This window comes from Phocoena phocoena, chromosome 6, assembly GCF_963924675.1.
Source record: "Phocoena phocoena chromosome 6, mPhoPho1.1, whole genome shotgun sequence".
Classification (NCBI taxonomy): Eukaryota; Metazoa; Chordata; class Mammalia; order Artiodactyla; family Phocoenidae; genus Phocoena; species Phocoena phocoena.
The window spans coordinates 113,234,305-113,249,699 of record NC_089224.1 but is presented as its reverse complement, the minus strand read 5'-3'; the positions used below and the strand labels follow the sequence as shown (position 1 = coordinate 113,249,699).

The following is a 15,395-nucleotide window of genomic DNA, read 5'->3' as shown; positions in this document are numbered from 1 at the left end:
GGGAAGGTGGCTGGGGGAGAGACGAGGACCCCAAACAGGCCCCAGGCACTCCACCGCGGCCTCCACCCTCCAGAACCTTGGGCCTGCAGGAGGCGTTCAGGGTAACAAGACATTAGATCAAACTTCCTTTCCAAGTTGTCATTGTTTAATAAGCAGCGATAAACACAAACTGCTCATGGGGGGTTTTGTTCTGTGTCCTAACATACTGGAGACCATCAGCATCTCCATGGGTGGGTTTCCGACACAATGACTGAAAGCTTTTCTCGCTAGCTCTATGGAAATGAAGCCCACCCCGACCCCCAACCTCAAGAACAAAGCCTGACCCCATTTGCACCTCCCTGTCGGGCTGAATTGGGACTTTTGTAAACAGATTCATTAGGAAATTAAAGTTCTGTGCGTTATCCCATCAAGTGAAAATCACAGCTTAAGTCCTCCACCCTCCACATTAGGCCCAAATGCAGGGTGAACAGCGTACTGGAACAGACCCAGGGGTCTCAGAGACCCAGATGGGGCGGTGCCGGGGAGGCCAGGGGCACCGAGGGTGCAGGCACATCACACCACTGGGCACAGGGGTCCCGGGGTGGCTTCAGGGATCAACCCCAAACCGAAAACCACACGGGCAGACCCTCCCGGGGTCGAGCGGCCCCACTGCTCTGGGGCTGCCACAGAGCGAGCTTCTGCAGGGCCATGGCCACTGAAGGGCAGTCATTCTTCCAGGCAGCCGGTGAGCCAGGCGGCAGAGCGGTAAAAGCTGGCCCCGAGGCCGACCTGCATCTGAGACTCGTACCTACCGCGTCACCTCCACGTTTTATTCATCAAACAGCCCCACTGCTCTCATCAAGCCCGTAGGAGCAAATACAATTATAATTTTGGCCTTAAATATACCTCCTTTTACAGACTGGTATTTTAGACAAGGCTCAAGTAAGATCACACTTTAAAAAGGGCTTTGTTCTTCCAAATGTTAGAACCTGATGATCTGTTGACAGACGGGGAAACAGCAGCCTCGGGGTAGAGAAGACTCCCCCGGGGCTCCCAGCGACTCAGAGCCGAGGAGGGGAGAAGGCGGCCGCGTGCAGCCTGGCTCAGCCGCCCTGGAGACACGAGAGGCAGCCTGGGGCCCCCGCTGATCCACTCACCAGGGGTATGCGGTGTAGTCCATATCCCGGGACGGCGGCCGGCTGATGGGCGGCTGATGGGCAGGAAAGAACATTCGGGTTGGTGTATCCCCAGGCACTGTCCACAGAGCAGGGCCCAGCGACGTCCTATCATCAATGACCCCGGGAGCCCAGCACTGGCTACCAGAACGTCTGTGGACTTAGGCCCAGAGCCACCGTCCTGGGAGGTCCCTGAGGGCAGCAGCCAGGACTCACCATCTCTGAGTAGATGCTCAGTGGGTCTGATCGAATGAATGATTGATTGATTGAGCGAATGAATGAACATATAGCATCCAACTAACAGTGCGGTGTAAGGAGAAAGAGAGCAACCTGAAGGCGGCTACGACGGCCCACCGGTGGACAGGAGCACACCCTATACCTCGCACCCCCTGCAGCGGACGGGCCGCAGCCCCAAGGACAGGCATTGGGCGGGCAGCAGCCGCTCTGCAGGTGGAGAGCCACGTCTGCAGCAAACCTCGCGGCTCTCCAGACCCCGCGCTGCGCCCTCGCTGGCCTGACCTCCCCTCACTGGGCCACAGGCTGGGAAGAGCCTCCCAGACTACCTGTCCCTTCCCCACCCCATTCACCATGCAGATGGGGAAACTGAGGGCCAGGGTTGGGAAGGGACCCTGAGGGACCCCCTGCCCCCCCGCAGGCCACCCAGTGAGTTAGTGACATTTTCTTCCTCTGCCGTCTGGTCCCTTCGACCTGCCAGCAAAGCCTGTCCTAAAATGCTTTCTCCTTCGACTGGGCAATGGCCTGCACAGAAGCACAGGCTGGGCGGTGGGGCCAGAGGCCGGGCAGGGCCCGGTAGGTGGACCGGGGCTCCCAGGGGGTCGGGCACCTGCCTGCTGCTCCTTCGGGAGAAGTTTCACTCTCTCACTTTTAGCTTTTTCTGGGGTGTGTGTGGGTGACGCAATTGCTGGTTGACAGCTCGATGCCTTTTGTAACAGAGCAGAATTTGCGCCACAGCGCTCAGATGCAAGAAATGCCATACTGCCTCTTTTCTAAACATCGTAACATCTAGCTCTGAGTCCTTATGTTCGAGGGAGAAGACTTATAAAGTCCCTCCAGTGTGGAGAAAGGCGGCTGGTCTTTGGTCCATTGCACCTGCTGCAGAGATGCCCATTTTAGTGTTTTTAAAACAGCCAAGCCCTCCCAAGAGGAGGGATCCCCTGCCCCTTGGCCCTTCATCCCAGCTCCGGGGCCAGCTCACAACGGCCTGAACAAGTCCAGGGCGTCCTGAGTGAGGAGACAGCTCTCAGCACCCACGGCACCCTGGCCACCATGCTCCAGAAGCTTCCATGGAAAGTACTCACCCTTCCATCCACTGGACAGGGCTTCACAGACGAGCTAGGGAAGTAACCTGACTTCCTGGTTTGCACCAACCGACCCTGGGAGAGGACAGATGGTCAGGGCCGGCGGGGCCTGGCCTGGCCAGTGGTGGGGGGAGGGGGCATTGTAGTGTGCACTCAGCTTGTCCTGAGGAAGACGAGGGGAGTCCCTGAGAAGCCCATCACAGCACCACCTTCCTGCTGTGACCTCAGCTGGCCTCATCACCGTTTGGGGCGCCCTCACTTCACAGATCCCAGAGAAGCTACACGGCTTGTTCGGCACTGGGACCAGAGCCCCCTCTCCTGGCTGCTGTCTCCTCTTAGCCACACCGGCCCTCCCCAAACTGTGAGGGGCGTGTGGACCTGGGGGTCTTGATAAAACACAGCACAGCGTGGGAGGGCCTGGGGGTGACTGTTCACTCTCTCCATTCGCTCTGCCTGGAAGACCCTCCCAAGGCCTTCCCGGCCCCCACTTTCACATCAGCAAAGTGTCTCTGCGAGGCCACCCAAACCTGATGGCCCTGGTGACAGCTAGGGAGGGGAACTGGGTGGCTGGGGTCAGCGCGGGGCAGATGCAGACACCTTCTCAGCTCCTGAATCTCCAGTTACATGAGGCCGAGTCTGGTGCGATAAGTTCGTAAGTCAGTACGTGCTGACAAGGACCGCCACACAACAACAACGACGGCAGTAACGGTACGTGGACACTTGGACACACGCACTATAGCATCAGCTCTAAGCAGGTCGCCCTGGTCACCCAGCCTGGGCAAGTGCCCCGGTTTCCTGCGGTACCACGTAGACCCCGTGGACTGGGGCTTGGGAGATCTCGGAGCAGCATCGATGGCTCCCCTTTCTCAGGCCTTATAATCAGGACAGCAGGTTTCACGGCTCAGAGCCGTAAACCATCACATGGACCTGCGTCCGTGTTTGGGCCTCCTGGGGCAGGGCGGTGGGCGGGTCTCGGTCATGCTGCACCCCCAGTGCTGAGCAAGGTGGTGCTGGCCTGAACTGGGGCAGGCGGGGAGCAGGGTGGGCGTGGCATGGCCTGGGCGGGGCCTGGGGTGTGTGTGTGTGCAGGACATAACCCAGGCAGGAGGCAGACAGGGAAAGGGCTTGGACGCCAGGAGGACGATCTCTTCCGTGAGGGGATGCTGCACCCCCTACCACCTCAACGCAAACACCCCAAGACCCGGGCCCTGCTAACAGCCCACTCCTGTCGACCCCGATGGTCTCGCACCCCAAACCCACCCCTGCCTGGAAATGCAGGACCCTCTCTGCCTCTACCCTGGGGAGTGGGGAGGGGGTAGCCGGGGGCCCGAGACCCTCCCAGGTCCAGGACCCACCTCCCACCACTGAGACTCAGGGTCGCCTCTCAGTAGCTCAATCACATCACCCGTCTGGAAGGTCAGCACCGGCTTCCCGGGGGGAGCAGGGTTGCCATGGTAATTCTGCATGGCCACCATCTTGGGACCTGCGAAGGACAGGGCAGGAGAGGGCATGGCTCGGTGGCTTCGTCCTGGTGGCAGCCCACCCCAGGTTGACCTTGTCCTCCCCGGCCTTCTCAGACCTCTCCAGACATCTCGGGGCTCTTGGAAGCAGGCCATGGGCCTGTATCGCCCTCCCTAAATTCTTCCCGTAAGGCTCCCACGTCCCTTTGTTACATATCATAAGTAAACTATTTATGAGATTAACAGATTCAGGGTATTACTGCAGTAACGGCAACTTATTTTTAAAGAGCGCTTTCTGTGCCATCATCCAAACGCCTTTCGAATCAGCAGCATGGAGTAGAAGACGGGGCACCCATCCTGTTAGAGGTGGGGGCCGGGTCAGCGACCTGCCAAGGCCACACAGCCACTCCGGGGCAGCCCTGGGCTGATGGGGGGCCCGCCTGAGCCCCCCCCCCAAAACTTGTAGGCCTCTCCTAGACCGTGCCCTGCTCTGACCGGCCCAGCCCTGCATGGGCCGCGTCTGCCAGGCCTGGTTCCTGAAGCTGGTGCCCCAGAGGCAGCAGCATGGTTTTTGCTTTCTGTTTTCATGATTAGGTTGGACTCTGTCCGCAGCTCGGGCTGCCTCACACCTGGTGCTTTCAGTTCTCCTGCTACCCAACGCAGAGCAAGGGGGACGTGGGGGGACGGAGAAAATGGTAAAGTAACAGCAGCAGTGTCCCAGAGTCTGCTCTGCTCGGGGTCTCCGGGCTGCAGCTCAGGGCTTCTACTGGGCTGAAGGGACCCTGACTGTCTGCAGGCTGGGCCCTGGCCCCATGCCTGGCGCTGCGTCATCAAAAACTAAGGAAGCTCCCAGGGGAAGTGGCCGTGGAGGTGGGAGGGAGATGGGGCCGGAGGGCAGCACACACCCTGGGAGCCCGGAGCCAGGTGGCAGACACCGTGGCCAGGCCCAGGCTCGGCTCCCAGGGTGACCGCTGACAAGGACGGTACCAGAGAAGACCCAAGTCCCACAGACTCACCTGGCCCCGCTCCAGAGGTGTCCTGTGAGAGCAAGGACAGAGGATAGTGAGAAGGGAAGGCTGCCCAAGCATCCCACACCCCCTGCCCCCCACAGCCAGAGGGAAGGGTCAAGGCAGGAAGCGGGGAGGGGGCCAGGGACACGTCCTGAGCGCCCACGGACATTTGTGATGGTGACAACCTATTTCCCTGTGTGACACGATTCTTACTTACACCCTCCACCTTTGTACCCCTCCGCAGCCCTGGGACATCCGTCCTCTTCCCCTCCCATCCCTTACCAGTAACTCCCACCTCCTCCAGGAAGCCTGCCCTGACCACCCCAGCCCAGGGCCTCCCTGCTCAAAGCTTGGGGTTTGTCGTCTCTGTCCGGGACGTGTCCTGCTGCATACACTAAATGTTCTGTCTTCCCTCCTCTTTGAGGGCATCTCTGTAGCCCACGCAGGGCCCAGTAAGGGCCCGTTACATGCTGGTTAATTTGACTGGACCCCCACGGCTGGGGAGAGAAACGACGTCCACAACCCATAAGTGAATTCAGTGACTCCGTCCCCAAGTCAGCTGAAGAGAGGGCTCTACGTCTATCAGGATGGGGGGCAGGTGGGCAGACGCCTGTCACAGAGCTGGGCACCCACAGCCGCCAGCAAGCCACTGGGCAGGTGGAACGGGTGGGCAGCCGGGCAGGGGGAAAGCTATCAGGGCCCAGGAGGCCATGCACAGGGACCCATTTCTACTGACGACCACGAAGGAAAACAAAGGCCCCTCGAAACCAACAGGGGCTCTGCAAGCCGGCCTGGCCCCAGAAGCGTGAGGGCCGGAACGTTGGGTCTTTCCGGCTCCAGGCACGGGGTGGTGTAGGGTGCAGGGCAGCGGGAAGGGAGTGGTTTGGGGGACTCACCAGGTCTGCAGGAGAACCTGAAAAGGAAGCACAGCGGGGTCAGAGCCGCTGGGCGCGCCCACGTGTGTGAGCGAGGTGAGCTCCAAGGCCCTTCCTTTCAGACCTGGATTACGGACATGCGTGCTTGGTGACCACGAAAATCTCTCGATTACTTCTGATGGCGACTTCTGAGCTCTGGTTTTAGGGGCCCCACGGGAGAACACGCACTGGGTACCAGACCCCGTGGCAAACAGGTTTTCCTGCATGAGCCAACTCTGCTCCAACGGCAGCTACTGCCTGATCACTGGACAGAACCTGGGCTCAAAGGGAAGGTTTCCACAATTGATTAGTGATGCCTGCCGTGGGCAAATGACAGAAGACGTGGTAGTCGTGCTACTCTATTTGTCAGCACCTCGGACATGGGACACCTCAGCTCATCAGATGGAAGGCAAACATTCTAAAGATTCTTTCTGCCTGCCCTGGGGCGACCCAAGGGGAGAACACAGCTCCAGGCTGGGCCCCGGCCATCTGACAAGCTGAGCTGCCACTCCACCACCAGACAAAACAAGCACTATAAGGGCTAACGTGTGGCTGATGTGACTTCAACACCGTCTAACACACGCAGAGTCGCAGCCTGCTTTGCGCAGACGTAGGATCCGAAAGACCCTGCAGATCAGAGGTTACAGGCGTCAGGCATCAGGCACGTGCCCTTGGGGGAAGCACACGCTCCTTAAAATAAAAGCAGGTGCCCACCACGGGCTCTCAGTGACACGGGGAGGGTGCTGATGACTTCGGCTTTCGAAAGATGTGCAATAGCTTAAGTGGTAAAGCCCCAACCATACACATCATGAAAAACACAAAGACCTAAAGAGAGACGGGGGACGGGGGCGGGGGCATTGCAAAAAAGGGAGAAGGCAGGTGATGGCTAACGGCAGCTGTTTTTGCCTGGTGTGACAAAAACCAGGATCGCTTTCATCTCCCTTACTTTTCTCTATATCTTCTATGGGAAATGGGTATTTAATAATCAGAGGGAAAAGGAAACAGAAAGATTATTTAAAAATAAGAAAACTTGGGCTTCCCTGGTGGCGCAGTGGTTGAGAGTCCGCCTGCTGATGCAGGGGACGCGGGTTCGTGCCCCAGTCCGGGAAGATCCCACGTGCCGCGGAGCGGCTGGGCCTGTAAGCCATGGCCGCTGAGCCTGCGCATCCGGAGCCTGTGCTCCGCAACGGGAGAGGCCACGGCGGTGAGAGGCCCGTGTACCGCAAAAAAAAAAAAAAAAAGAAAACTTGACAGGAAATACACCAGAATATCACCTTTGGTTATTTCTTAATCTGTTCATAAGTGATAATTATTTTCTTCTTTATTTCATTTCTCCTCTTTTTTTTCCTCTAAGTTTTTGATAAAGAAGTATGTTACTTTTAAGATCAGGAAAAAACCGTCAGAAGAAATGAACTGTCCAGTCGCTTGACGCAAAGGACACATGGCCACAAGAGGATGGTAGCCATGGGCGAAGCTGAAAAGCTGCGTCGGGGCCAGTCGGGGCCAGTCGGGGCCGGCAGCACCCTCTAGCCCGGAGGAGACCGGCAGGGTCGCTGAACATCCACCGGGCCGGAGTGGGCTGCATCGGACGGGCCTTGGTGGGGACGAGGGGGTCTGGGCTGACCTGTCGGACCCTCCTCCCGGATCAGGGCACTGGACCAGCAGTCACAGTAAATGAGGAATTAACAAACTCTCCTACTCTGGGCGGTGGTGTCTCGGGGGACGAGCAGGCCCGGCATGTTTCCCTGTCTACCTGGAGCGTGGTTAACCCGCTCTGAGCACAGCTCCCCTGAGTGTGGATGTCAGCAAAACAGCCCCATTTCACGGGGATGTGGGAGCACCTGGGCCCCATGAAGCAGGGCGAGCAGCGTGGTGCTTGGTGGGTGCCCCATGCCCAGATCCAGAGCTCAGCCAGCCCCTGACCGTGGCGGCTTTGAAACCTTTCAGAACCATCTCAGGCTTTCCGGCGGCCCGTCCAGCTGCTCTAGGCTGGGCCCTCCCCCAACTCATCCCCCAAACCAAGACGATTGACAGGAGCCTCAGGCTTCCCCCATCTGAGGCAAAGGGGAGCACAGTAGGTGCCGTGCACACGCGTGAACCATCTACAAACAGGGCTGTCGCTAAAGAGGGCCGGGCCTCTCCAGGGCGGGGGAACCCAGGGGTGAGATGTTCCTCTGCGGTCGGAAAGCTCCATGCAACTGCCAGGAATGTTCTGTGCCCTCTGCGGGGTGGAGATTCTAGAGGCTTACAACTACAGCACGGCAGGGGGTGCCCAAGAGGCCGAGAGAAGCCAGCCAGTATGCAGTTAGGAAGAGGGCTTTGCCATGGAATCCCCGCTCCCGCTCCGGCTGGACCTTTTGACACAGTGTGACCCAGGGCCGGCGTCCTCCCCTCTCTGAGCCTCTGTTTCCTCATCTGGTCCCTGCCCCATGGGGTCACCATGGCAGGAAAGGAGAATGTGGGAACACTGCCAGAGCCGGCAGCTGCAAGGGATGACGGGACCCTCGGCTCGGGGTGTGTCGTGGGACCCTGAGGACCAGCCCCCAGGGCCCGTGCCCCACGGGGAGGGCGCGGATGGGTACTCACTGATCTTGCAGGGAGGGGTCACCTCCAGGCACTCCTTGTGTGCCCCGACGCCACACTTGGTGCACAGGTAACCCTGGTAGAAGGTGCCTCTGCGCCAGAGTGGGAGGGGGAAGGGGCAGGAGGTGAGGTGGACCACCAGACCCACCTTGCCTTCTGCCCCCCCAGGGCATCACCCCTCAAAGCCCTGGGGCCCAGGACCCTCGCCCCGATGCGCAGCCTGGCTCTGCCATCCCCACAGGGGGCCCTGGGCACCCACGGGGACAGTCACCTCCCCTCCCGGCTGGATCCCAAACGTCCGAGGGCCGGCTGCCTCCCACATGATGGGATGTCTCGCCGGGTCCCTGGGGCCCAGCACGGCGCTGGCCTAGGGGTGCTGGGCGGCGATGGGGGTACAGGAGGGAGGCAGCAGCGGGCTCCCTCGGGGGCCGGGAGAGGGCCTCACCTGAGGAACATCCCGCATGCTCTGCAGTTGGTGGTCCTGTCAAACGTGTACATCTGGAAGCTGTGCTGGTTGGCGGTGGCTTTGTCGGGCTTGATGTTTGACCTGATGGGAGGGAAAGCGGGCTCCAGGTTCCCTGAGCCCCCCCCGAAACGGGAGCCGCCAAACCAGCCGGGCTCCGGAACGCGGCCGGGAGTCAGGAGGCCGGGACTCAGAGCCAGGATCTGCCCCGACCCCCGGGCAGACCCGAGGGGCCCTGACACCCCGGGGAGGATGAAGGGTCTGAGTGGGAGCTTTCGAGAACCTTCTGGGGTGATGGTTAAGGGCTGTATCTGGACAGGGCTTGGGTGTGGGCCGGTGCAAGCATTTGTCATGACTCAGCAAACCGCACCCAGGGTGTCACTGTGTGCGAGCCTGAGATATAAAGATCTAAACAAATCGTGTCTGCAGTCCACTACAACACGCCCGCTAGCAGGTGGCACCAGGGCTGGGGGACGGCATGCGACAGAGGACAGCACAAGACGTGAACGGAGCAGGCCGGGCATTTACCGTGACGTTCTTTCAACTTGGATTAATGCTTGAAAATTTTCATGAGAACGGTGGGGAGAAAATTACAACCCCTAGAAAGCCTTGGGGCCCACCGCCTGGCCGCCATCTATTCTGATGTGTCCCACGCGGGACCCCGTTGGATCCTCCCAGTAATCCCAGAACCTGGACCCTCCCTTCATGTGCATCTCACCAGGAGGAAGAGGCCAGGGAGGTGAGTGCACCTGCCCGGAGGCCCCCAGGACCTGCCACCCTGGCCTGAAGGTCTGATGTGGCCAGGCACCCCCATGATCACCTTTCTCTGTTGGGCTGATTGGGGATCCTCCTAGATTTCATGGAAAAACAGCTCTGGGGCTTTTCCCCAAAGGTGACAATCCACCGGCCTGTAAGGGCCCAGGGATCTGGGTCACCGTGAGTCCATCTGGCACCATGGCCATTCCTGGCCACTCGCTGCCCTGCCGGTCAAGTGTGGGAGGCTCGGCCCCAGGGGGAGGGCCCTCTGGCCACTGTAGATTAAAGAGTGAGGCTGCCACGCAGGGGGAAGGGGCTGGCATCCCGGGGGGGGGGGCGGGTTCCCCGAGAAAGATCCACGTGGCCTCCCACCCGCGCCGCTGCCACGGCGGACTCACATGGCCATCTCAAACTGTTCCGTCCACTTCCTCTTCATGTCTTCCGTCTTGCAGAAAAACTGGAAGCCTTGCTTGCCTTGAAGGTGAATTAGATAGAAACCGTAGGACCACTGTGGGAGGAGACAGGGGACACGCTTGCAACGGGCACGGCTAGGTGCACACAGGTGCACGGGCACATGTACAGGCACACTCGTGCCCGGGCCTGTACGTGCACACATGTGGGTATGTGTATGCAGCCTCTAACGAGATGTCCTGGGACCCGTCTCCGACCCCCTCCAAGGTGCAACCTCAACTGAGGTCTCTGCTGGTTTAGCCCAGGTCACCTCTAACGACCCGCGTCGAGGCGTTCACCTGGGGCCCCCTCCAGGACGCCAGCCCGCCCACTTTCACTTCCTAAATGTGATGCCAGAAAAGCTCACTGGTCTGAATCAGAACAACAGAAAAAACCAAAAAAGGCAGAGGAGGTCATGGGCCTGGGGAGCTGCTGCGAAGTCAGCCCAGCCTTCCCACCCCTCAGCCACCACCAGGCCCGGCTATCGCTCGGGGCTTCTAAAGGGGCCCGGGAAGAAGCGTCTGGGAAGTCTGAGCCCATCTGTGTTAGGAAAGGTGGAGGGAAAAAGGAGAAGAGGGAAGGAGGGAGGGAAAGAAGAAAGAGGACAAAGGGCGGCAGAGAGAGAACAGCCCAAACCCCAGTGGCTCTGAAACCTCCAGGGACCGGGAGTGGGTGGGGCAGGCGGGAGGGGGGGTTTCACTTGACACCCTTTGCAGCCGGCAAATCTGTTATCACAAATACATGTCTCCTCTTAATCCAGACACTGAGGGGAGGAAGGAGGAGAACGCCAGGAACCCAGCCCGGCTCAGGCCCACCCGGCTCCCCAGACCCCACTCCCAGCTCAGGGAGGAAGTGCCGGCATCGGGCCCGGCCGTGAGGAAGGTGGCGAGCACGTGAGCGTCAGGGGCTTACCATTTTCCCGTGAGACTAGGAAGCGCGAGGAGAGGAAAGGAAAAGGGGAGACGAGATCATCAAGAGGCCTGGCCCAGCCCCGCGGTGGGTGCCGCAACCCAGGACACTGCCCACTGCCAAGTGCCCCAGGATGGGACCACCATGGCAAGGGCCTTCCTCCCAGAGGGGCAGGTGCCGGGGCAGAACTTGGGGGGCTTCGTCTTCAGCCCTGAGCCTGGGAGGTGGCCTCAGGTCACTGCTTCTGGGGCCCCAGTGGCCTGTTTTGGACATCAGGGCTAGGCAGGTCACCCCCAATAGCTCTTCCAGGTGGCACCTGCATTCTACCTGTTAGCTCGGGAGTCCAGCCTCTTTTAGCCCTTTGGTGCCTGGCACCCACACCCAGCCCAGGGCTGCACACCATAGGTACTCAAGCACTGGGTGCAGAAGCAGGACTGAACCAGAGAGAACGGCAGCCCCAACTCAGCATCCATCGCCCCACCCCCAGCATCCACGGCCCCACCCCCAGCAGCCATGGCCCCACCCCAGCAGCCATGGCCCCACCCCCAATAGCCATGGCCCCACCCCAGGAGCCATGGCCCCACCCCTAGCAGTCATGGCCCCTCCCTCACCAGCCATGGCCCCACCCCTAGCAGTCATGGCCCCACCCCCAGCAGCCATGGCCTCACTCTCCAGCAGCCATGGCCCCTCCCTCACCAGTCATGGCCCCACCCCCAGCATCCACGGCCCCACCCCCAGCAGCCATGGCCCCACCCCAGCAGCCATGGCCCCACCCCCAATAGCCATGGCCCCACCCCAGGAGCCATGGCCCCACCCCTAGCAGTCATGGCCCCTCCCTCACCAGCCATGGCCCCACCCCTAGCAGTCATGGCCCCACCCCCAGCAGCCATGGCCTCACTCTCCAGCAGCCATGGCCCCTCCCTCACCAGTCATGGCCCCACCCCCAGCAGCCATGGCCCCACCCCCAGCAGCCACAGCCCACTGGCTGGACATCAGAGCCCCAGGAGCCACAGCAAGGCCCACCCGGTGCCCTCCTCCAAAGCGGGAGGGCAGGGGAGGGGCAGGAGGGTCTGCTTGCTGCAGGGGGCCACATGCACCAGGCGGCCAAGGTCTAAGGCTGGGCTCTCACCAGCGGCCTCGGGCCACACCCCTCAGCTCAGGGTCCTCACTGGGGGGCTGCAATCTGGATCGTGCCCCTCCAACCCCCGCCAGGAAAGACTCAGACAAAAGGCCGGGGGTGGGGGGTGTCGGGCCCAGCACAGAGCAGGTGGAGGCCAGCCCACCTGACCATGCTTTCTCTAGCCACCCCACAACTCCTCCCTCGGGGGGTCGGTGCCTGCCCCGCACGGGCGGCCCAGCCTTAGAAGCCCCTCCGTCACCACCAGGAAGCCGGGGCTCACCTTCTTGACGTCCTTGTTGTTCATGGGGTCGTCGGTCATCTTGTGGAAAAGCAGCTCAATGATCTCCTTCAGCTCGTAGCTGTCGCCCCTCCTCTTGCACACAATGACCGCCTTGTCAAACAGGAACAGGTACCTGGCCCGACAGCGCGGCCACCAGGGGCCCGTCAGCGCGGCCACAGGGGCCCAACAGCGCGGCCACAAGAGGCCCATCAGTGCGGCCACAGGGGCCCAACAGCGCGGCCACCAGGGGCCCGTCAGCGGGGCCATAGGGGCCCGACAGTGTAGCCAACGCACCGGGGTCCGAGGCCACGGGACGGCTGTGGGTGCCCGGGTGGGCAGCGTGAGGGCTGCTCCCTCCCCGAGCCTGAGCCCTCCCCCGGCCTGGCCCACCCAGCCGACTCTGACCCCTCAGCCCAGCCTTGGATCCTCCACGCCCCTGCCCCCGCTGGCCTTCCCCACAGCACTGGCCTCTGCCGGTCACTGCCCATTTACACGTCCATCCTCCACGGGATTAGGAGCCGCGTGGGGCAGGGCTCACGTCTTCTGTGACCCTGGCCACGGCCCCAGGCCTTGGACGCAGCAGGTGTGCGTGGAGGACTGAACAAGCTGGGGCCGTGCCAGCTCCCCGGGAGCTTTCGCGTTGCCTGCCCGCACTCCCGCCCAGTCCTTTGGCAAACAGCTCACACGGCCGCTCCCAGGAGCCCGTGCGCTTGCAGGCCGGGCCTCTAGCTGTCCCCCAGCCCGGCCTGTCCAGTGCCGGCCGCAGGCAGGGCAGCCCCATGGGCGCGGCAGCCACTGGCCGTCGCTCTCACCGGGAAGGAAGGAAGCAATTAAAAAGGCGCAATCCAAAGCCAAGTCCACGTGAAAAGCTGTTTCCAGGCCCGCCGGGGAGCGGGGTGCCCTGGAGCGGCGTGTCTGACTCGGGTGCCACCCAGCCCGGCGCCCGCTCCACTCACCTGTCTTGCTTGGTGTGATTCACTATGGACCGGACCTTCAGCTCCCCATCGATTTTTGGTCTCCCAAATTCCTCCAGTTTCACTTGCTGGGAAAGAAAGGGCAAGGCCGTTAGTCCTGGTGCCAGAGCAAGTTCCCTACGTGAAGAGAAACGCAGGTGGGCACGCGTCTGGGGCGGCCGTTTTCCGCAGAAACCGAAGGCGGGAGCGATGTGAGACGAGCCCCCCTGGATCCCGGCTGGTGCTGAGGACAGAAGGGAGGAACTGGGCCTGCAGACTCCACGCCCCACAGACCCGGCCCTGCTGAGGACTCCCTCCAGCTCTGCGGCAACAAAGGGCGACTGATGGTGTGGGTCAGTTAGCAGGCCACTGTCACCATAGAGCCAGAGCGGGAACCTGGTGGGAAACACCAGATGCCTGACCCCGAGAAACCAAATTAGACAGAGAACAAACAGCGCTTATCAGATAGAGGGCGGGCAGGGCGCGGGGGTCCTGCCGGTGGTTCATCTACCACTGGAAGAGCCTTCGAGTTGAACCCCCTCTCTGGTTTGCAAGGATTTCATTTTGTTTTCTGCCTGGTTTGCATCTCTGCTCTGCTCTGATTCAGAGAGACGTCTCTGGGCACGTTCCCTGTGCGGTCTACGCGGACAGCACAGGAAGGAGAGAATGCCGCAAAACGCTATCAGGCCAGCCCGCCTGGCGCTACGACGGGGGCTCTCAGCATCTTCTTTCAGGGTTTTCTGCATTTTCCGGGAGCTGCCAGAGCAAAACGAAGGGCGCAGCGTGGGTGTCACCCAGGGTGGGACCAGCACCTGCTTAGTGACTCGGGGCCTCTGTGTCTCATCTCCAAAGGGCGGGAAGAAAGGTCCCAGCCCCACCTGCTGGGACGGGGTCCGGAGGAAACCACACGGCTGGGCAGAGCAGGGCGCCCGGCCCACAGGAGCGCTCCACACCTGCTCCCCTGCCGCTTAACTCTTTTCATTTGATGCGCAAGAATCAGTCGTATGTAAAAACTTAAAAAAAAAAAAGGCTTCTTGTCACAAAAGTAGTGCCCATCCATCCATCGCAGAGCGTGTAGAAAACATCCAACGCTCAACGAGGGGAAAACCGACAGCCCCAGGCCCCACCGGGCACTAACACCACCGCTAACAGCCTGGGGCACAGCCGTCCTTCACCTCCTCTGCCCTCCGAAAGGGAAGAAAAATGGGGTCGGGTCATAATGCTGCTCGGCGACTTCTTTTTCCTCTGCTGGCCGACACATTACGATTGTCTTCACGCCACGTGCCTGTACCACAGTCCTGTTTGGGCTCTTCTGACTCTGGTCGGGGAGGACCAGACAAATGGGCACCAGGTGTCAGCCTGGGCATGCGGGGCTTCCTTTGCAAAAGCTTCTGTGCTGATTTGCTTTTGACAGACACTCACCCGGACTCTAAAAGTTCAGGGACCAGAGAGTGAAAATGCATGTAAACCAGTGGTCCTCAGCCAGGGCTGATTCTGTACCCAGGGGACATCTCGTGATGTCGGGAGTTGTATCTGGTGGCCATGACTTGGGCCCCTGAAGGGTGGGGATGCTACCAGCATCTAGTGGACAGAGTCCAGGGGTGCAGGTCGACATCCCACAATGCACAGGACAGGCCCCACAACAGAGAATGCTCCAGCCCCAAGTGTCAACAGTGCCGAGGCGGAGAAACCCTGTTTAGACATTCAGCAGATCAGCGAGAGGCTGGTACCGGTTGGCACAGGCGGGGAAGTGCCTGCTTCCTGGGATGGCCCGTCTCCTCGCCCCGCAGGACACAGTGGTTCACCCAACGCCCCGAGGCCGAGCCTCTGATGGACCAGGATGAGGATAAGGTCCCATGAGGTGTCAGCCCTGCCTGCTAGAGGTCAAGGGGGAGGGGAGGACTCAAGGGCAACTCCTGGGCAGGGTGAGCAAACCCTCTCTGTTGTCCCTCATGGGGACAGGAGATGTGGGTGAGCCGGGGGTCCCAGGGCGTTAGGAGCTCCATGCTCCCCTGGGCGCCCTA

At 60.9% G+C, this 15,395-nt stretch overlaps 1 protein-coding gene across 3 annotated transcripts in view; it reads right to left on the bottom strand.

The window, feature by feature from the left end:
* The window catches only part of VAV2 (vav guanine nucleotide exchange factor 2), a 176,324-nt gene that overhangs the window by 10,023 nt on the left and 150,906 nt on the right, over positions 1 to 15,395 (bottom strand). For 2 of the 3 annotated variants that reach the window (XM_065879821.1, XM_065879822.1), the window contains exons 13-22: positions 13,375 to 13,460; positions 12,419 to 12,551; positions 10,058 to 10,167; positions 8,886 to 8,987; positions 8,444 to 8,532; positions 5,840 to 5,856; positions 4,950 to 4,971; positions 3,829 to 3,956; positions 2,474 to 2,548; positions 1,137 to 1,189 (exon numbers count right to left, since the gene is read on the bottom strand). In XM_065879821.1, coding sequence (XP_065735893.1) covers positions 1,137 to 1,189; positions 2,474 to 2,548; positions 3,829 to 3,956; positions 4,950 to 4,971; positions 5,840 to 5,856; positions 8,444 to 8,532; positions 8,886 to 8,987; positions 10,058 to 10,167; positions 12,419 to 12,551; positions 13,375 to 13,460 — 815 coding nt within the window. Of the gene's footprint in view, positions 1 to 1,136; positions 1,190 to 2,473; positions 2,549 to 3,828; positions 3,957 to 4,949; positions 4,972 to 5,839; positions 5,857 to 8,443; positions 8,533 to 8,885; positions 8,988 to 10,057; positions 10,168 to 11,021; positions 11,037 to 12,418; positions 12,552 to 13,374; positions 13,461 to 15,395 lie in introns of all 3 variants that reach the window. The other variant, XM_065879820.1, reaches the window with a different exon arrangement.